At 30.7% G+C, this 22,690-nt stretch overlaps 1 protein-coding gene across 1 annotated transcript; it reads left to right on the forward strand.

Annotated features, from left to right (window-relative positions):
• The first annotated feature begins 12,640 nt into the window (after positions 1-12,640).
• On the forward strand, positions 12,641-13,870 carry LOC136220693 (transcription factor MYB74-like). Its single transcript, XM_066008484.1, has 3 exons — positions 12,641-12,779; positions 12,915-13,044; positions 13,258-13,870. The coding sequence occupies exons 1-3, from the start codon at positions 12,641-12,643 to the stop codon at positions 13,868-13,870; spliced, it is 882 nt and encodes a 293-aa protein (XP_065864556.1).
• The last annotated feature ends 8,820 nt before the right edge of the window (positions 13,871-22,690 follow it).

A 22,690-nucleotide genomic window follows, 5' to 3' on the forward strand; every position in this document is an offset into this window, starting at 1 on the left:
GTCTCTTTAGCCACCTTTTGGTTCCCGCTAATCATTACTCCTCCTTTGCTGGTGGGAATGTACATTGTCAGACGACGGATGGAAATTAGGGCTGCAACCTCTGGCCCTTGGTCTGGATAGTGTGACCCGTCACTCCAATGATGTCAACAATGGTTGTTTCTATTTGGATCGGATCAACCTTTAGTTTGGCGAATGCACCTTTGGTGATGACATTGCGAGAACTGCCCGTGTCTTTACTCGCTTTATTTTATCTCCCATCCTTGAATCGCCATTGTTACTACCAATGCATCTGCATGTGGAGAGATTACCGGACCTGTTTCTGCAAAAGGAGCAATGGAGGGATGTTTTATCCAGAGCGGATATTTTTGCTTTTTCCACGGGTGGCTGATACACTGGTCCATCTGCTATGACATTAATGACACTTTTGAATTTATTTTTGGGATCTGTCTTCTGCTTGTCATCTTGTTATTTGTTATTCTGGACAAAGCTATCTAGTTTGCCAGCTCCCAGCAAGCTTCAGTGTGGTGGCCAACCAATGTGGTGGCCAACCTGTAGTACGCTTTGGCGTTTCTTCCAACGGTTACATGCTCCCCTCCTTTGGGTTCGGGATATGTAATGTCCCGCTTATATTGAATCTTTTCTTTTATATTGTGGCAAGTTGGAAGCTTTAAACATTCTGTCCGCTTCGTACCCCAGGATCCGTGCTGTGAATGGCGATTTCATGTTAACTTGATGGCGTACCTTTCTGCATTGTTCTCTTGTCTATATAGAGCGGTATGCACTCGCCTTTCAATCTCATCATTCGTGTGTTCAATGTTGAATCATGATGGTGAAGCCGGTTCTTGATCTTGATCTCGATCATGTTGAGGTTATGCTTGGAGATATGGTTTAACGCGGATGGATGTTGTCACAACCGTGGGAGCCATTTTATCTAACTTCTGATATCTTGTCTCCGCATCCTTCAACATTTTGCTAACATAATAGATGGAGAACTGCTGACCTTCTTCTTCTTAAATAACCACGGTGCACATATCTTTATCCATGACAGATTGATACAAATGCAGGTCTCCCCTTCAGATTGGTCTGCTCATCAAGGGTGGTTCTGCTAGGAATTTTTTTATACCTTGATATGCTTGTTGACAATCTTTCTAGTATGATGATCCGCCCGTTCAACCTCTGGATCTTTCTCACCCATAGTGGGGCTTTCATTTAGGCGCTCTTTTCACCTTTTTCCTCGCATGGCTTTTATTTAGGCGCTCTTTTCACCTTTTTCCTCGCAAGGTTTTTATTTTATCTGGATTTGCTCTAACTCCTTTTTGGCCAATGACATAGTCAAGGAATTTTTCTGAAGTGACTCTGCATATACACTTCTTTGGATTGAGCTTTATTTTTCATATCAGTGTTTGCACTGGTTGTAGTATTAGCAACTCCCTTGTACCTGTGGGTTAGCACTAAAAGAACTCCAGAAGTGGGGCATGCTATGTCCATTATTAAAAGATTGTGGTAAGTCATAAAAGCTATATTCACTTACCTTGGGGATCAATGGCTTAATCCATGGAACATACTTCATAGCAAAAGAATGTTTGCATTTGCCTTGTTGGCAAATATCATGTATGATGCAATGTCTCTTTATGGAATTTTTAGTTCATATTGGAATCAACTTAATAATTCCTTCACGTTGGTCCCTGACTCTAGAATGAGCTTAGTCAAAGGATAAAACTGAGTAAATATTATATGTCAAACAAATTCATAATAGAATTTTAATCGTGCTTGTTTTAATAATAATATCACGTATAACGGTCATAACCATAAAGATTGCTACTGCACATGAATATCATAATGAATTCTTAATAAATAACCATAATGAGAATGGTTTAAGAATAATGTCCTTTTGTATTTCAATGCGCATTAATATCCAACAAGATAGCATATTTATTTTAAACGTCATAAAAGTTATGGCATTCTATATTGGGTAAGATATCTTACATAGTTGCTATTTACTTGCAATTAATATTGTGCATCCATAGATTAATGGCATTCAGAGATCATTAAAGCCTCATTTGAATGAGGTGTAATTAAAGAAAGGTAAGTGATGATTTAATAATATAGTTATATATAAAATTATTCTTATATCATTTCATTTGTACGAATAAAATAGAAGAGAAAGGGTAATTTTAGAAGAAAAATACATGTACCATGATTCTCCTCCAATCTTTAAGGAATTCTCATGTATATCCTAAGAATTTTGCATAAATTAATGTTCTGATCCGAAACTGACACTTGCACTATTTTGTAGTTAGCTCAGGACATGAAAGTTTTGTTTATCCAATTTGGTAATTCATCAGCCCATAATGGCCTTAATAGTTAGGGACAATTACAGGATAATTACAAATAGACTCAATATTTTTCAAGTCTCTTGTGTTGGTAACAGAAATTCTAACAATATCAAATAAACAGTTTTTATATGAATAGACACATCCTTGTAAAAAAGGGAATGAAATAACTGTTTGACAAAACAATATTCAAAAATATGAATTTCTGATATTAAAAGTACTATATAGGAGAAAAGCCATATATAGATGGTGAATTGTACAAGGAAAAACAAATATGATCTTTTTGTAATTTCTTCTAATAGTTATATGCATGTTCATCCAAAAGACCGACCAGATCTAAATCATATGTAATTACATGAGCCCTTTTATGATATTTTAATATCAAATGACAAAATCACATTGAATGGATGAATTTTTTTTGTAAATCCTAAGATTACGGGTCTTATACATGTGTTTTGTACTAATTCAATGATAATATCATATTACACTTGTCATGCATAAAAATATGAGGGCATAGTAAGCATGCAAGATTTAATGAAAGATTTGTGTCCATGACTTCATCTTTCATAGTTTATTAGATTTATCATAATAACATGTAACGATATTCATAGCACTTTATAAGAGTGAGGGATCTCAATTTTCTTTAATTAAAAATGGAATAAGAAAGGGTAGGAAACTTATCTTATTTATCATAAAACTCCAGATTTAATGTAGAAAACTCTTTCCCACCAATATATGGAGAAGCCTATCTTTGGATAGATTTGATGTATTGATTGAGCCAAAGTTTGAGATTGAGATTTCTATTCCATTGACTCCATTATTTTGTTCTTTGTGAAACTCTATACAATCAAGATTTTGTGATCTTCTGTTTGTTAGAGATCCACGTTCACCGCACCAATTGATAACTTGTGGAAAAATCCTTGATCGGAGCCCTTCCCTGTGAGGCGCCGTTGGGATCGGCCGGGGACACTCCGATGCCAAAGTCAGTATAGAGGAACAAGAGAGCAAACTGAATTGACAAAGGTTGTGAGAATGTGTACCTTGATAGCCTAGGTATGTAGGCTATATATAGCTAGGAAGTCGTAACCTTCAGCAACTAGAAGGTCTCCATTAATGCTCCATTAATGGCGGTTACTGGTTACCTTTAAGCTGGCGGTTACTGGTTACCTTTAACCTGGCGGTTAGCTAATTGATAGCTCATTAATGGTCTTTATGGCCGAGTCGGCGGCTAGCCGTTACTGTGATGAATCAAGTGAAAGAGGAGATTCGCCTCATAGGTTCGCCAGCGGATCTCACTGAGCTGAACCGTGGAGATCCGCCATCCGGTTCTTCTTACGGCGTTCTCAAGGTGAATATCCCTTTTGGTCCTTGGGATAATATTCTTTGATCCGTCAAGGCGTATGTACGCTCTCCTTGAGAGCTATGGCGGGTCTCCGCCACTCGCTCTTATCGGGCGTATCTCGTTATGGCGTATCTCGCCATGGTCCACGTGGCGTGGCATAATGCTAGAGACTCCTTCCTTTTCCTCATTATTTGCATATTCGCTCCTGCATTAATTATCATTAATTCCACATTAATCATGCATAAATATCTCTTTTAGAAGGAATAATGGTTTGCCATTATTTCTATTTATTTTCCCTTATTCCTTATTCAAGAATAATTTGGGTTGTTATCAGGTACCAAACTCTATATAAGAATAACCTCCTAATTGTTATACAAATTGTCCGGTCCCAAACGTATTCCTATATAGAGGTTTTACTGTAATATGTAACTGATGCAGAATACGGAAACAAAATTTTTGTATTTTTCAACGATGACTGAAATTGACCCAACTTACAAATGTTATGAGTAAAAATGCTTTTAATTACTAACTTTAGAGGTAAAATCGCATTATTTTAAACGTTAATGATAAAATTTCTTCTGACCGTCAACATTAGAAGTATTTTTGTACTGAACCCTTCTTTTATTTATTGCAAAAAAAGTGCTTTACGGACGAAATTTTTATACTTTAGCGATGGTTTCTAAACCGTCGGAAAAGTGTTGTGAATGCTAGAGTTGCTATTTTACCGACGGGTTTTTTTTGGGCGTCAAGGTAAGGTTTGTTAACAGCGACGTTTTCTAGATGCGATTTAAACCGCCTCTAATATCGATTTTCATTAAATAAATGTCTGTTGTTAATTCGTCTGTAATAATGTATTCCGTCGGTAATCTATCGGTAATCATGTGTTCCGTCGGTAATTTAACATGTGGACTTTTTATACGTTACCGACAAAATTTTATGCCGCTAAATTCCTGATTAATATTAGCCCTGTAAGTAAATTTTGGTGATTGTAACCTCAATATTTAGTTGTGCATTATGTCATTTAAAAAAAATGTAAGTACAATCAGTCTCATCTTGGCACTAAATATTGTCAAATTTTAAAGTAAAATTAACAAAATCCAAAATAAACATATAACTGAATTCCACAATCTCTGATTTCCATTTGTTTTTATGGAAAAGTGTGCATAACCAGTGCCATGTGTTATCGATGCTGGATTCGATGAAAGGGAAATTTTGAGCCATTCTCTAAATATTTATTGATTTCAATCCATAAATCCAAACTTGAACTTCGAAAACTTGCCATAAAAAGAGCCTTGTAGCAGTCAGCTCTGCCCGATCTTAAGAGTGCCGAATGCTTTTTGCGAAGGACCCAATTTAACAACTGTGACAGAGGAAAAAACTTAGAACCGAAAATTTTAAGCACTTCACATACAAAAATCAGAACCTGATTTCTACCATCAAACAAAAAAAAACATCATTTTCCATGTCATCATTTTATTAATTGTTGAATACATTTTTTTTTAAATGTTAGTATAAGCTTCAAGATTTTCAGAGAACACGTAGCTAGGTTTCACGCTAGAAAACATTATAATTTCAGTCACAACGTTTGTCAAATGACGCAAGTAAATATCTCGCTAACAGAAATTGACACGTAAGATGATTCCTTACCAGACGACGTTATCTACACGCGCTAAAATGTCTTCTAAACATGATGGAAAGTTAACTCTTTGTTTTAGAATGAAAAGGATTTTGGAAACTCGAATCGGACATTTGTTGGAAGGGCAATGCTACTATACCTACAGGTGCAATACATTTATCCAATCAAATAATGTCAGCTGTATATGTCTACATGGATGGATCCATGAGGGTTTTGGAGGGCTTGAGTACTCGCTGGCCGTTGGAAGACGCCAAATTTTTTATGAAAATTGTGAATAAGATTTTAATTTTTTATATAAAAACACATCCTCTGAATAAATCTTCGATCTATCACAACATATTTATTTTTTTGTATCAATCATTTTTCATGAATTGGTATATATCTTGCTTTTGACTGATTGGATACACAAAATGTTGAGAACCTCCTCTTAGGTGAGGACACTTCCTTATGGTGAGAACACTCAAAACTACGTCGTTTTGAGTATAAAATTTAACAAAAAACACTACTACTGGTGGAGTGGTTCGAACTTTGGCATCCTCATTTACACTCCACACTGCTTACCACTGAGACAATTGCTTTTCTTGTGTATTATGTCGCGCGCTGCTTAATATACTATTTCCCTTGTAGCTTCTATTGTTTAATATTTGACGTATGCACTTATTAATATCGATTAAATATGCATAATAATGAATTATTAATAGAAAAAAAATCCAAGAACATGCTCCAATTTCTTATTTATTTAATTCTTTTATAGTTTTGTAATTTATGTTATATAAGAAAATATATTTTTTAAAACATACGTTAGAACATATATTTTAACTTTTAAAACACGAACTATGAAGTTTAGAACGTACGACATATTTTTTAGAACATACGTTATGTTTTTTAGAACATGTGTTATATTTTTTCGAACATGAGTTAATAATTATATTATAGAACAAATGAAGAAACGATCCAGATATCTACTGATTTTTTAGAACATTATACTTAATTTTTGGAACACAAACTATATATTTTTTAAAACATACGTTAGAACATATATTTTAACTTTTAAAACACGAATATGAAGTTTAGAACGTACGACATGTTTTTTAGAACATACGTTATATATTTTAGAACATGTGTTATGTTTTTTCGAACATGAGTTATAAATTATATTATAGAACAAATGAAAAAATGATCTAGATATCTACTGATTTTTTTAGAAAATTATACTTAATTTTTGAAACACAAACTATAAACTTTAGAACATACGTTATGTTTTTTAGAACATACGTTATGTTATTTAGAATGTAAGTTTTTTTTTTGAACAAAAAAAATGGTTCATATATTTACTATTTTTTTAAAACATTATTTTAATTTTTAGAACACAAATTATAAAATTTAGAACATATGTAACAATATTTAGAACATCGTCCGTAACATTTTAAAACATAAATTACAAAAATATAGAGGAATTAAATAAATAAGAAATTAGAGCATGTTCTTGGATTTTTTTTCTATTAATAATTAATTATTATGAACATTTCTTTTTTTTCTATTAATAATTTATTATTATGCGAATTTAATCGATATTAATAAGTGCATGCATCAAATATTAAAAATAGAAGCTACAAGGGCAATAGTATATTAAGCAGCGCGCGACATAATATACAAGTAGTGGTAAACAGTGTGGAGTGTAAATGAGGAGGTTAAGGTTCGAACCACTCCACCAGTAGCAACATTTTTTGTTAAATTTTATACTCAAAACAACGTAGTTTTGAATGTTCTCACCATAAAGAAGTGTCATCACCTAAAAAATGGTTCTCACAAGAGCCCTCTCCTATATATATATATATATATATATATAGGGGAGGGATCAAGTGAGAACTCACCTTAGGTGATAACCACCCAAAACTACGTAGTTTTGAGTAGAGAATTTTAAAAAAATGCTGCTCCATAGGGGATTCAAACCTGGCACCCCTCAATTGCACTTCACATTGCTTACCACTAAGCAATTTGCTTTCTTTGTGTATATTGTCACGCGCTGCTTAATATACTATTTCCCTTGTAGCTTCTATTGTTTAATATTTGACGCATGCACTTATTAATATCGATTAAATATGCAAAATAATGAATTATTAATAGAAAAAAAATAAATTTGCATAATATGAATTATTAATAAAAAAATGCATATAATAATGAATTACTAATAGAAAAAAATCCAAGAATATGCTCTAATTTCTTATTTATTTTATTCCTTTATATTTTTATAATTTATGTTATATAAGAAAATATATTTTTTAAAACATATGTTAGAACATATATTTTAACTTTTAAAACACGAACTATGAAGTTTAGAACGTACAACATATTTTTTAGAACATACGTTATGTTTTTTTAGAACATGCGTTATGTTTTTTCGAACATGAGTTATAAATTATATTATAGAACAAATGAAAAAACGATCCAGATATCTACTGATTTTTTTAGAACATTATACTTAATTTTTGGAACACAAACTATATATTTTTTAAAACAAACGTTAGAACATATATTTTAAATTTTAAAACACGAACTATGAAGTTTAGAATGTACGACATATTTTTTAGAACATACGTTATGTTTTTTTAGAACATGCGTTATGTTTTTTCGAACATGAGTTATAAATTATATTATAGAACAAATGAAAAAACGATTCAGAAATTTACCGATTTTTTTTAGAACATTATACTTAATTTTTGGAACAGAAACTATATATTTTTTTAAAACAAACTTTAGAACATATATGTTAACTTTTAAAACACGAACTATGAAGTTTAGAACGTAAGACATATTTTTTAGAACATACGTTATGTTTTTTAGAATATGTGTTATGTTTTTTAGAACATGTGTTATGTTTTTTCGAACATGAGTTATAAATTATATTATAGAACAAAGAAAAAACGATCGAGATATCTACTAATTTTTTGGAACATTATACTTAATTTTTGGAACACAAAATATAAACTTTAGAACATACGTTATGTTTTTTAGAACATACGGTATGTTATTTAGAATACGTGTTATAAATTATATTATAGAACAAATGCAAAAATGGTACATATATTTATTATTTTTTTAAAACACTATATTTAATTTTTAGAACACAAATTATAAAGTTTAAAACATATGTAACAATATTTAGAACATCGTCCTTAACATTTTAAAATATAAATTACAAAAATATAGAGGAATTAAATAAATAAGAAATTAGAGTATGTTCTTGGATTTTTTTTCTATTAATAATTCATTATTATGCACATTTCTTTTTTTTTCTATTAATAATTTATTATTATGCATATTTAATCGATATTAATAAGTGCATGCATCAAATATTAAAAATAGAAGCTAAAAGGAACTGGTATATTAAACAGCCCGTGACAATATACACAAGGAAGGTAATTGGCTCAGTGGTAAGCAGTGTGAAGTGTGGTTGAGGAGTGTCAGGTTTGAATCCCCTCCTATGCAACATTGTTTTTTTAAATTTTTTTACCCAAAACTACGTAGTTTTGGGTGGTTCTCACCTAGGAAAGGGTTCTCACAAGAGCCCTCTCCTATATATATATATATTTTTTTTTTTTTTGCAAAAAGAATCATTAGGTTGTTGATCTTTTATTTTTTAATTCATTAAACCCTTGACTTTTTATTTGGATACATTAAACTCCCGATCGTTTATTTTTTGTCTTATTAAGTCATTGATGACCAATTAGTAAGTTTTAAATATGTAATTATGTTAAAAAGACATTATTAACTTCATATATATTTGAAATTATTAAAAAAATAATTTTTACAGCTTGAATTAAAGTTTTTATAGTTTTCTTATAGTCACATTACACATCAAAAACTGTTTTTAAACAGTAAATAAATACAAATTTCGAATGCATGTGTAATAAATAACAGTCTGTTAATCGAATTTTATGTTCAAAATTACTTCTTTTGGTCATCAGATAAAAAAAAAAGATGATCAATGAATTAATGTATTCAAATAAAAATAAAAGTTTAAACACGGAATGATCCAAAAAAGAATTGAAAGATAAGTAGCTAATAACGTTTTTTTGCATATATATATTGTGATTTTGCACGCACAAAACGTAGATATTGTAGTTGAATATTTCTATCAATATTTTTTTTTATGGAAATATTTCTATCCATATTTGATGTTTAATTATTATTACATAAATAAAGTTGAGTATGCTAGCTTGGATTGGAGCCACATTATACAAACTGTTCACAGGTTGTACGTAAGCTAAGCTATATGGGTCAAACTCTAATTCAAAAAAGAATGCAATGCATGCTATATAAACACGTATACGTGGCAAGTGACAGCTGCTATGTAGCCGAAAAGTAAAAGTATCACATTTTGATTTGAAGTGGGACCACAGAAAATAAAATATTGATTTACCTTTTGAATATATCCATCAATCACACAGTAATAAACTGTTGTAGAATATGAGACAATGCCAAATACAGAACGTAAATGGAGACCTACTGAAGATGACGAGGCTACGATACAGCCAATGGTGGCTCACCACATCATAAAACAAGGTGCACCACCTCATCAAATCCAATATTAATTAATAATTGGTTAAATAATCAATTTGGTCTTAAAATTTAATATTAAGATAAACTTAGGCTCTGTTCTTTATTACTGAAAAAAACTGAACTGAACTGAACTGAATGCTATTGAACTGAACTGAACTGAATTGAACTGAATGATACTGAATACTGAACTGAACTGAATTTAACTGAATGCTACTGAACTTAACTGAATGATACCGAACTTAACCGAGTTTAATCGAACGTAACAATAATGATGATATTAGACTTTAAAATAATTTAATGATAATATTGGATATTAATAAGCTTATAATAATAATAATAATAATAATAATAATAATAATATTTCTACCAAAAAAATAATATCAATAATAAATAAACATATTATTAAAGATTAAACTAAATTAAATATCAAATAAAATCTAGGCTCGATAAAATCCTATGACATTAAATAAAAATGAGTCTAATTTAAATTAAAAATATAAATTACATACAAACACAAATTTATATATAATTTAAAGCCTATGAAATTAAATACAAATTTTTATATGAATACACACTCTTAACTTTTTATTACAATTAAGTATTAAGGTACAAAAATACCTTTAACGTTTTGGGTCCGGGGTTATTTTACTCCTAACGTCTAAATATGAATTTTCATATGAATACAAAATCTTGACTCAATTTATCAATGTTAAGGGTAAAATTGCTATTGACTTCTAATATTAGGGATAAAATTGCACTATTTGAGATATTAAGGTAGTTGAGCTAGTTAATTTTTTAGAGCATTGTAATGTAAACGTATTAATATAATATTTATTTACTTTTCGCAAAATTTGCAAATAAATTGCACCAAATAATTATAATTATAATAAATAATGATAATATATATAATGACAAAGCATAAATTATATATAAATATAATTATAATGAAAATAGATAAATTAATATATAATAAATTATAATAATTATAATAAATTACTGAAATTATAAATAAATAATGATAATAATAATAAATTATATATAAATAATAATAATATATAATAATTATAATAAATAATGATAAATTATTGAATACTGAAACTGAATACTGAACTGAACTGATTACTACTGAACTGAACTGAACTGAACTGATTGTTACTGAAATTAAGTAATAAAGAACAGGGCCTAAGGCCCTTAAGTTTTAATATTCATTTGATCTTTAAATTTGATATCTAATATCAAATTAATCCAAAATAAAACCTCCTGATCAATGAAAATTGTTGATTGGTGTAAAAAAATGTATATATATAACCAGAGCCGGCTCTAGGGGAGGCCGCCTAGGGCCTCCGACTTATGGCGCCTCCGATCCAAATTTTTTCAAATTTGATTATTATAAAAATTGCAATGGTTAAAATTATATAGACTTGGATATATAATAAAATGCATTGTTAGGCTAAATGGTAAAGGCACAGTGGAGTTATTTTGACGGTGTGAGTTCAATTCCCAGAATTGTATGTTTTTGCTTTATTTTTCATATGTTTTGTTTTTATTATTATAGAATTTTAATAATTATTTTTTTATAATTTTAATTATTCCTTAAATCAAAATGTTAATATATATTCAATCTAAAATGACTAATATATATTGATTTACTTGTTACAATATATTTTAGAACATAATTAATTTTCACTAATTTACTCATGCTATTGAGTTAATTACATATAAGAGTTAATTACATAACAACTTGTATCGATCAAATTTTTTTATGGTGAGTCTTTTTACAAAATCAAAATGAAAATTATAATTTAGTAGGACAACAATTTATAAGAATGTCCGAATATTTATGGACCACCGCAAAACGTTATGGACCACCGCAAATCATTTCTTATCCTTAAAAATAATATGTATATTTTTTGAGCTTACATGGAATGAGCTCGGTATTCGAGTTTTATGACGTGATTTAATAAAAAATAACTTTTTTTTTGTAATATAACATATTGAGTTAATTACATAACAATCTGTACCGATCAAATTTTTTATGTTGAATATTTTTACAAATTCAAAATGAAAATTATAATCTAGTAGGACAATAAATCATAAAAAGGCTCAAATGTTTATGGACCGGCCCTGAACATAGGCCATAAGTGCGATCGCCTAAGACCTGAGCCAAAATGATCTTAAATTATTTTTTACTGTATAATATATATAATAATTTTTTTAAATGACCAAATAATATGATATTTTAGATTTAAAATATGTCTAAATTTCTATTTTAAACTTTTAAGTACAATTTTTATTACTTTTTTTGATCTAGGCCTATAAAAAAATCAGGACCGGCCCTGCCTAGGTCCTCTAAAATACTGGAGCCAGCCCTGTATATAACATTAATTGATTCATCAGTATATTTAAATTTTTTCAGCACAGGGAAAACTTGATTCACTGGATTGGACCTATAATAAAATTTGTTCCGTTGAATGATTGATGGCGCCAGTTTGTGATGTGGTGAGTTCTCTGAAAACATATGGACTTGAAGAATTAGGTGTGGTTAATGACTGTAGAAATTATGTGATTATATATGAATATAAACCTTTGATAATAAGACACGTATTTTGTAATAAACAAAGGGCGGTACCAAATCCCTTTGACTTACTCTTCTTTCCTTATCTTTATGGACTTTCTGCTCCTCTCTTTCTATATATATATACACTAAACCCACACAAACATTTAAGCATATATCCATAATAAATTGATTGCAAATTAATTAAAAATATGGGAAAAGCACCTTCTTCTTCTTCTGACAAAAATGGACTAAAAAAAGGTCCATGGACTGCTGAAGAAGATCAGAAATTGATTGATTATATTCAAACACACGGCCATGGCCGCTGGCGAATTCTTCCTAAGAATGCAGGTAAATTCTTTTAGTTTCCTTTTGGTGCATATGGAACAGATACTGCCTAATTATCTCCACAACAATGTGAAATTCAATTCATTCATGCTCATTTCATCATCAATTTAATGGGTTTTTTTCTCTTTTATTGAACAGGACTGAAAAGATGTGGAAAGAGTTGCCGACTTAGGTGGACTAATTACTTGAGGCCTGATATTAAAAGAGGCAAATTTTCTTTTGAGGAAGAACAAGCCATTATTCAAATGCATAGTGTTTTGGGCAATAAGTAAGTCTATTTTTAGAATAAAAGTACTATTTGGGTTTTGAATTACGTTGATGTTTTTCAAATCATTTAATCACCTACTTTGTAGACTAAATATTTGATAATTGAATATACTAATTATAGTAGCATCTTTTTTATTAGTGGAATGGAAGTCAATGCTTGCTAATAATTGTAAAATGGAGTCTAAAATTATTTATTATTTTCACTTAATTTCAGATGGTCTATTATTGCTTCCCGTTTGCCTGGAAGAACAGATAATGAGATAAAGAACTACTGGAATACACACATAAAGAAGAAACTGTTAAGGATGGGAATTGATCCAGTCACCCATAAACCACGTCTAGATCTTCTTCAACTCTACTCATTTCTCAACTCAACTTCATCATCTCAAATTAATATTTCAAATTTACTTGGAATTGGATCTACATTTAATCCAAATATGCTTAATCTTTTACCTTCTCAACCTATTCATCAAGAACATCAAATCCACAACTTACAACAAAATCAAATTCAAGAAGATCAATTAGTCCATACTGCTACTGCTGAGTTTCTTAATGAAGCTCAACATTTGCAACCAAATTTCAGTGGCCAAATTCCAAACTGTGGGTATTATGAATTTAGTAATCAAGCTAATAATTCATGTGAAAATGTATCAAATTTGGGGTTTAGCTCACTCATGTCTACACCTTCATCCAATACGACACCGTTGCGGTCTTCGTCCACAACATATGTCAATGGTGGCACAGAAGATGAAAGAGATAGTTACTGTAGTAACAACATGTTGATGTTCGATATTTCAAATGGATTTGATGTTAATGGCTTCTTGTAAGACTGAAGAAATAATAGCTGTATGCTTATCAGAGTTTGTCTTTGTCAATCAAATCTTGATTGTAAGTTCCTCTTTGTTTTTTTTTTGGTGTAATTTTGGGGAACTACGTAATTGGACACGTTAGATTTTAGTAGTTATAAGCACTTTAAACTGTTTAAACTAGTGATTTCATATTCGAATTTTAGTATATGTAATAACAAATTTTAATTGAAAGCGACTTCATCCAAATAATATCTAACAAATCTCAAATTGAGTAATCGAATTTTATATATATATATTAATCATTCAAATGAATATTGGGAACCGGCTTTGCTATTCACAAAAGAGCAATATATAGAAAAGTTTAATCTAGAAAGGAAATAATCTAATGGTAACAACAATTTACAATTAGAATAGATAATTCTATCATCCTATCTGAAGTTCAACTGGTGAAGAAACACTAAACCGTTCATTGTTTTTTAGAGCATGGGTTTGCAATTGCAAAATATGGATACATGGTAGCATATTATTACAATTTCAATCTCACTTCCAAATATTGTAATTGCTTTGTAATTCACACTAATTACAATTTGTGGGAGCAAAAAAGTTGGCATTGGCCACTTCTGAATCCCCTTAACTTTTTCAATAACATTAATGTATACTCCTTATTATATTGAAATGGCAAAACCTAAAAACACAACTTCCTCCATGAAAAAAATAAATTAAACTTAGAAAGGTTAACATATAACTTTTGTTGTCATAAATATTTAAAAGTGCCCTGACGTGTTCAGGTGTTTTGCCTTAGATTTGGAAATGTCAACGAAATACACACAACGAATTTACCTATATATTCACCCAATACATGGTTCATTAATCTCATAAATGTACCAAGCGCATTAGTTAAGCCAATAACTAGCCACTTATATAAATCGTGCTTAGTTTTAAAAGTCGTTTTCCATTCATTATGTACTAACATGTGTATTTGATGGTAACCAATTTTAAGATCTATTTTTGTAAAAATCACAGCCCTTTTAGTTCATTCAACGTATACTTAATCTTTATTTTGTTGACGGCTCTACAATCGATACACATCCGTCAAGTTCTACCTTTTTTCGATACTAGGATGACTGGTACAACACACGGGCTCATAGATTCCCAAACCAAACACTTTGCTCAGCTCCTCCATTTGCCTTTGAATCTCCATTGTTTCCTCGGAATTACTGCTATAGGTAGTTTAGTATTTGTGCATAGGGTATAAAGTCAATTTGATGCTCAATTTCTTGAATTTGGGGTTGCTTGTTTGGCATCTCTTCTGGGAACACGTCCTCAAAGTCGTGTAAAAGAGGAGAAAACTCAAAGGAAGGTTAGATTTACTCACATATTCTAAACAAAAAACTTCTGCCACAAAATTACAATAAGCTTTTATTTTCAAATTCATCTTTCTTAACACCCTCAATTTAGCATATAAATATAGATTTTGGTCCTTTTTTCATGCTACTTAACTTTACTCTCCTCCCACCCTCATCTCTTGGCCTCCTTATTGACTTTTCACTCACCTCTTCTCCTGATCCACCCTCAATGCTTTTAACACTTTTACAGACTAAGTACCACATGTGTCCTTGTTTGAAGTTCAATTAATCAAAAGCTCCTAATGATAATGAGAAATCTTTTCTTTGTAATCCTTTTCATCTCTCCCAAAGTGCTTATAGGTTCATCACCATCCCTATGTCTCGTCTCGTGCATTTTTATTGATCCCACCAAACAGCTATATATTTTGTTAATTAAGATACTATAAGTTTCACCTTCTTCTCATCTGAATATTCATGTATGTCAAACATGGTCTCAACTTATTGTACCCATTCAAGAAATGCTTCGAGATCACTACCCCTCAAGATGTAGGTCTTTTCAGCTTGATAGTATTGAGGTTGCATAAAGAGTAAAACTTCAACTTCTTCTTTGCATAAAGAGTAAAACAAAAAATAAAAACTCAGATTAACAAGAACTTTTTTAATGCATATCATATTAAGAATAGCTTCCGGTAAGGATACCAAAAACTTGATGTTTGAGAAACGTATACAAAAAATAAGGACAAGTGTACCTTATCGCAACAAATAAAAAACACGTAAGTACAAGAGTAAAAAAGCAATAACAGGAAATGAGTGTTTAATACGAGAGTTATGATATCTTAGGAATTTTCAGGCCCCCCAAACCTAGTCTAGCTTTTTAAGGGTAACAAAGTTCTTCTCATTTTTCAAGACGTGTGGAATCTAGTTTTTATGGAGTATAACAGTGATTGATTATGGTCCTAGAGTGATTGTGAACCATCACAGCCTCTAATAGACGCGGACCACGTTTGGTGTAGTTATTTCAAGAAGGTAAAACATCTTTTTTACTTCCTTTCTTTATCGAAGGCTCACACCTTTCATTATAAGTTCCATTCCTTTCCCATGGATGTTGGATAGATGTCATGTCCGATTATATTATAGGGATACTTGTTATCTTTTTTATAAGATAATTAGAACTAACAAAGATTCCTCATCTTCCAATGGGGAGTTTGAGAAGCTATTGAGATGTTCTAGTTCCTAGTTCCAGTAATCAAACCTATTGGTGACGCGATAGAGTCTTTCCCAATTGTATAGTTCTTTATTTTGATTGTGAGGCTTCAATAAGTCTCATTCTTCTAGCTTTTATTTTCTTGTCACTGTATATATTATTTATTTATAGGCTATCATGACAATATAAGCTTTATCCTTTCTGGATTCTAGGTTGTGAAGGTATTTCTGCATATTCGACTCATTTTGTGCCTCACTATAGTGAATGAATTTGTCACTAGGCACACCCATCTCTACTAGTATTACGACTTCTATACATTAGGCTAGCATGAAGGGATTTTCCCATGTAGTCGTTCTTGGGGTACGTTCTATAGCTTGTCCACCCATTTGGTCTTGAGACATTTCAATCTCTTATTCAGTCTAGCTGCTATAAGAGAATGAGCAGTGATTAGTTATGTTAAAATTGGAGCCATAGTTGAACTGAGTACCATATAGAATCTAGTCATGATATTGGTTGTTACAAAATCTATGATCTTTTCGGGTGTTATTTTAGCCAAAGGTTCGACTTCTGCCCACTTTGATGAACATGAGCTTTTGTTTAAACATCGACATATGAGAGATACCAACATAGAACATGAGCTTTTGTTCCATTTACTACTAGACAGATTGGAGTTTTGTCTTCTTGCCTGGTTTTGATTGTTCTTCAGGCAAGGTCCTAGTTTTGAGGAGAGGAGAGACTCAAAAACTCATATAGGAAAAAAAGAGCAAGTCTTTTTTTTCTCTTTTCTTAAATTTCCTTTTTATACCCTTTTCATTTATACCCTTTTCATCTTCATCAAACATTCTTAAGACACATAAAAAATATGTAACATATCCCTCATTTACTAATTCCATGTTATATTACAAATTGAAATTATTTTTATCAATAAATGTCTCAAATAAAAATATATCAATAAATTTCAAACTAATATGATCTAATTATCTTTGCAGAAATTATATTTTTTTACTACAAAATTCATTTATCCCAAAGAAAAACAAAAATATCAAAATATCTTCTGAACATAGAAACTCTATTGATGCACACCTTATTGAGGGGGAGATGACTGTCTACTTCAGGGGACCCTTACTTCAAGATCATATCTAGTTGTAATATCCTAAAGAAATAATGAACAGACATAGAAAAAGCAATCGAATTCTTCAAAGCATCGTTATAGAAGACCTGAAGAAGAGAAGAAAAATAGTTACATGCACATAAGAATCATTATATATGTCCAGGCTCAAAGTCCGGAGGGGCTCCATTGCATGAAGATTTTTTTTTCTTAATAACGACTTAAGGCTTTGATTCAAGTACTCAAATCAAAATTTTCAAATTTTTGATAATATAAGGGTAAATTTGATCATAATTGGAAACGTTAAGAGAGGGAGATTCGAACATAGGACCAATTGGATGTAGAGATTCCTTTAATTATCATTACAACTAACTATGCAAACTTAGTTTTATGTCATATAATCACATTTTACATTTTAAGTACTAATTTTAACTATTTTGGGGCTACTCGGGACTGAACCACTGTTCGTCAAGGGTGTTGCTACCCTCCCTGGCTCCGCCCTTGTATATGTCTATTATCTGCTATAAAACGATTACAGTCCAACATAGTTCAACAAATAAAGAAGATTAAACAAGCTTTTATTTCAGTTACAACAGACTAAACAAAGCAAGGAGTTAAAGAAAGATATTATGACATAAAAGCACAAAAGGATGAAATAATGACAACCATAAACGACTAGGGCTAGTTTTTCTTCAAGTATAAAAGGAGGATTCAAGGCTCATTCCAAGGTGAGAGACTTACAACAATTATATCTCATATTGAGTTCATACAAGTCTTACCCAACATCCTTCCTATAAATTCAAAGAGAGTGCTATTTATATCTGATATTTGTTCTTAAATTTAAACCTTATGTAAAAGAGTTTCTCACTTAAGCTAAAAGGTGAATTTGTAAACACCATAGGAAGTATAGTGTGTGGGTTGTTTAATCATTTGGGCTACAAATGTGATGTATGATTGATTCTTCCTGAGAAAAGAATTAAGTTTTGCCTTAAGCTTGTCAAAAGTGTGGTTAGGTTCATCAGGAACCTGTAAGCCTGATAAGTTTCTCACTTCAGCTTGACAAAAAGTGAAGGTCCATCAGGCACTTGTAAGCTTGATAAACTTGATACTTGAGCTTCGTAAAAAAGTGATGTAAAATTTGTTAAGCACTCATAAGCTTAATAGAGGCCTAGTTCATGCCTATTAAAGGATCGAATAATACAAATCTTAAGACATAATATTGGAGAGAAAAACTCATGCCAAAAATGATGATTTTCTCTTCGCAGACTTCGTAATCGTTTTCTACAAAGTAAAATCGTCATTTCCAGTCTTTTTTTTTTGCAGACTTCACAAAACTCATTTCGTGATGTAATTTTCTCGAAAAAGATGAAAATGAAACAGTAGGTTATTACATTATTTCTGCCTTCTATCATTAAAATGGATAATGATCATATGATAAACGCAGAAAAACACGTAGAATAACGTCGAATAACGATGTCTTCGATTCGCACAGGAAGAAAGAAACCAAGAGACGAAAAGAAACAGGAAGATGAAGAACCATGACTTAATTTTCTAGAAATAGGAAGATGAAGAATCAAAAGATAAAGAGATGAAGAAGAGACGGCCCTAATGATGAAGAAATGTTTAGCGATGAGTTCAATATAAAGGAAGGGGAAGATGAAAGGATAGATTGGAAGGGGAAGATGAAAGGTCTCGGGTATTTTGGAAAAGTCACAATAATATAGTCTAGATATGTAGTAGATTGGGTAATTGGTCTAAATATGTGAATGAATCTTTCATTTGACCAAATTTTGCAATTTTCTCAATTTTAAAAATATAGAAAACAATTATTTATTATTATTATTTTTTGTTTTGTGTGTGATACAAAGACAATTAATTAACTTTATTTATTTTTGGATACCTATCAAGAACTAGAAATGTATTAAACTTTGTGAAAAAATAAGTATTAAATCTTACGTGGCTCTTGTATTTTTTTTTTTTTTTTTTTGTCAAAACCTTGTTTTTCATCATATGCAGAGGCGAATCCAGTATGGGGGCATTGGGGGCAGTTGCCCCAACTGACATTTGTATTTTTTTTTAAAAACCCAAGTATTAATTTTGAAGTTTTAGAGCTTTGTCCCCCTTCATCAATGGAGGTTTAGGGTTTACTGGTTCTATAATTGAAAATGAGGTGGTTTTAAATTTAATATTTTCTTTTTATTTTTTTAGTTCTGTTTTAAAGCAAAATGACGTCGTTTTATTTAATTAGAACTACATCATTTTGTTTACAACAAAAATAAAAAATAAAAAGTGAATATTTAAATGTAAAACTAAATAGGTCGTAAAACAAACTATCGGTCTCTCTTACTCTTTTTAATCTCTTTAGTTCATCTTCCTCAATTCCTCTTTCTTCTTAAGCCTAAATTGAAATCCTTCATCCTAACTAAGATTAAATCAAAATCGGCAGTCAATCCCTCCGTAGTCGGATCATTGATCGTTGGTCCGACACTTCATCTCTGATCTTTGCCTCTCTACTTTGGTATTTTTTGTTCATACTTGAATTTTGATTTTATATTTCTGCTACTATTTTACTTGAACTTGAGTTTTGATCTCTGATTTTCTATAATTATTATTTTTTGGATAAAAAATATTTTAGTTATATTGTTTTTCCCCACGAAGGAGAAATCCTGGATTCGCCCCTGATCATATGCATGCATGCATGTTTTTTTTTTCTTTTTTTCATTATTTTTCTAAAATAAGTTTCCATATGATCTCAACCATTATTTACAAAAATATATAATTAAAATTTGATTATTATATTTTAAAAATATTTATTTATTCATTGAATAATTAAATTCAACTATGACATGTCAACATCCGCTGATGATAAAGGCCTAGTTAGTATAAGCAACACTATAATGGAAGAGACTATTCTGGCGTTGGATCTCCGCCACTCTTGACTCAATAGTCGATACTAACTTAAGTGATACACCCTAGGCCACTAGGGACTAGAAGAGTCGGGCATTCATTTGTGAAGGGAGACGAATGTCTCCATAGGGTGGAATTCCCATCGCCATCAAAGCACCATCAGACTGGTTCAGTTGTATCAAATTGGTGCGATGAGTGTAGATCGAACCAAATAAGCGACCATGGCTCATTGAGAAAACTTAACAGGCATGTCATCCTCGCAACATACTCAAGAACCCATAACACCAATTGACGCTAGTGGTAATCCATTGGGTCTCCTCCAAATATCCTTTGACCTTAATAAACATATCGATGAGTGTTTGGGGTCCCTTGATTATTCCAACATGGAATTCATGGAAAATATCACCAAACAACTTATATAGTTGTGATAAAAGATAACATGTCTTTCATATAGTTGAACTTACTATATCAAATAAATCAAATAACTCAGTAATGTACAATTCATCTATTAACAAGTTATGTTCTAAAATAATTGCCTATAGGACACAACACTAACACCCCATTCAACTTATTAGGAAACAACAAGTACAATGCTTTCCGAAGTCAATAGTTTCTCATCTTAAAGAACATAAATTAGATTCAGAGGGGACATCTGATATCAGGTGAATATAACTATGCCATGTAGTGCCTAAGAGGCCCAAACCAACTCTCAGAGATAGTGTGCGTGGCATCTCCTCAATGAAATAAAGTAATACAATTATGTATTAGGAAGCTCGATTCAAGAAGTCTCACTAGGTCTAGTCAATGATCTAGTCATTACCATAATCACGTCTGATCCCGAGAATCACGGCCTAGTGGGCTTGGAGGATATCAAACCCTAATATTTGGTCACATTTCCTCCTATCAACAAGAAACATATGGCAGAGCTATATTCTCCATAATCTATAATTATTTTCTATAGCTCAACATTAGTATAAATAGAGCAATCACAGGTACATAAGTTCATTCACTCTATTAAGTTTACATACAACTTTTGTTTACTGATGGTGATCATCCTCGAGTCATTTCATAAACAGACTTAGGAATCAGAGCGGGTTTGTCGGACAACGACTCCTCTTTGACGTTGCTTATGTGCAATTACAGGTTGACATGTGGACTCTCAAGATTCAACCACATCAGTATTTTATATATTAACAATATATAAAAGTTGAATAATTAAATCTTATTAATGGAATTAATGAGATTAATGTTCATCATTAATTTTATAAAACATTTTAGTGATTACACTAGTTTTAATTTTCATTAACATGAATTAATTCCATAAGATTAATTCTTCATTAAGTGAATTAATTGAGAAAAATAAACATTCAAACAGTCTTCTTATAAAAGTGTTTTTTCTCATTCGAAAGTAGATAGACAGTTCAGCTAAAAAATTTCAGCTCGTCCAAATTTTATTCAGCTCCCAAAACTTTTGTTTTTATTCATTCGTCATATTTTTTGATTTTTTTGTGATAATTCGACACACACGGTTAAAGTTCGGCTCACACTTCTGTTATATCAGGCATCAAAATCTTCTTCTTCTCTTCATTTAGTTCATCCGAAAGTTTTTTTATATCAAATTTATTGTAATTTTATTATTTCGCTTGTTCAGTTTAATAAAAAAGTTATTACGTTTTTTTAATCAATGGTGAATTGAAAAATATTTTTTATTAGAAATTAGATTATAAAATTTGTCAAGAAATTTTTTGTTCACGCATATATTCAAAATATTAAAATTTGATAATAATGATGATTATAGTGTATAAAAAATTATTATGCAATGATGATGTCATTATTATCAAATTTTAATGATGATGTAAAAATTATTATGCAATGATGATGTAAAAATAAGCTTACAATTAATGCTTTCCTACTTCCAATAAAAGCCACTAAAGTTTTTTTGTTTTTTTATTTTCAAGTAAGTATAACTAAATAAAAATTATTGCTTACTAACTTTTCATCTTTTGTATATCCAAAACTAACTTTTTAATTCCTTAATTACTCAAACCTATACCATAAAACGTAAATTAATTAGTACTACTTAATAAAAAAAATTAATTTTTCAATTATCATGCCTTAAAGTATAATCAATTAAGAAAAAGTGTAAAAATACCCCTAACGTTTATACCTAAGAATCATTTTATCCTTAACGTCTAAAATTGTACAATTTTACTCTTAACGTCTAAAATGAGACCATTTTACCTTTAATGTTTGTAGCCAAGAGCAATTTTACT

This window comes from Euphorbia lathyris, chromosome 2 (assembly GCF_963576675.1).
Source record: "Euphorbia lathyris chromosome 2, ddEupLath1.1, whole genome shotgun sequence".
NCBI classification, from domain to species: domain Eukaryota; kingdom Viridiplantae; phylum Streptophyta; class Magnoliopsida; order Malpighiales; family Euphorbiaceae; genus Euphorbia; species Euphorbia lathyris.

Coding starts and splice junctions, on each gene's coding strand:
- LOC136220693 (XM_066008484.1), top strand. CDS start 12,641: ATGGGAAAAGCACCTTCTTCTTCTTCTGACAAAAATGGACTAAAAAAA. Junction 12,780..12,914: donor AATTCTTCCTAAGAATGCAG/GTAAATTCTTTT, acceptor TTTATTGAACAG/GACTGAAAAGATGTGGAAAG. Junction 13,045..13,257: donor CATAGTGTTTTGGGCAATAA/GTAAGTCTATTT, acceptor ACTTAATTTCAG/ATGGTCTATTATTGCTTCCC.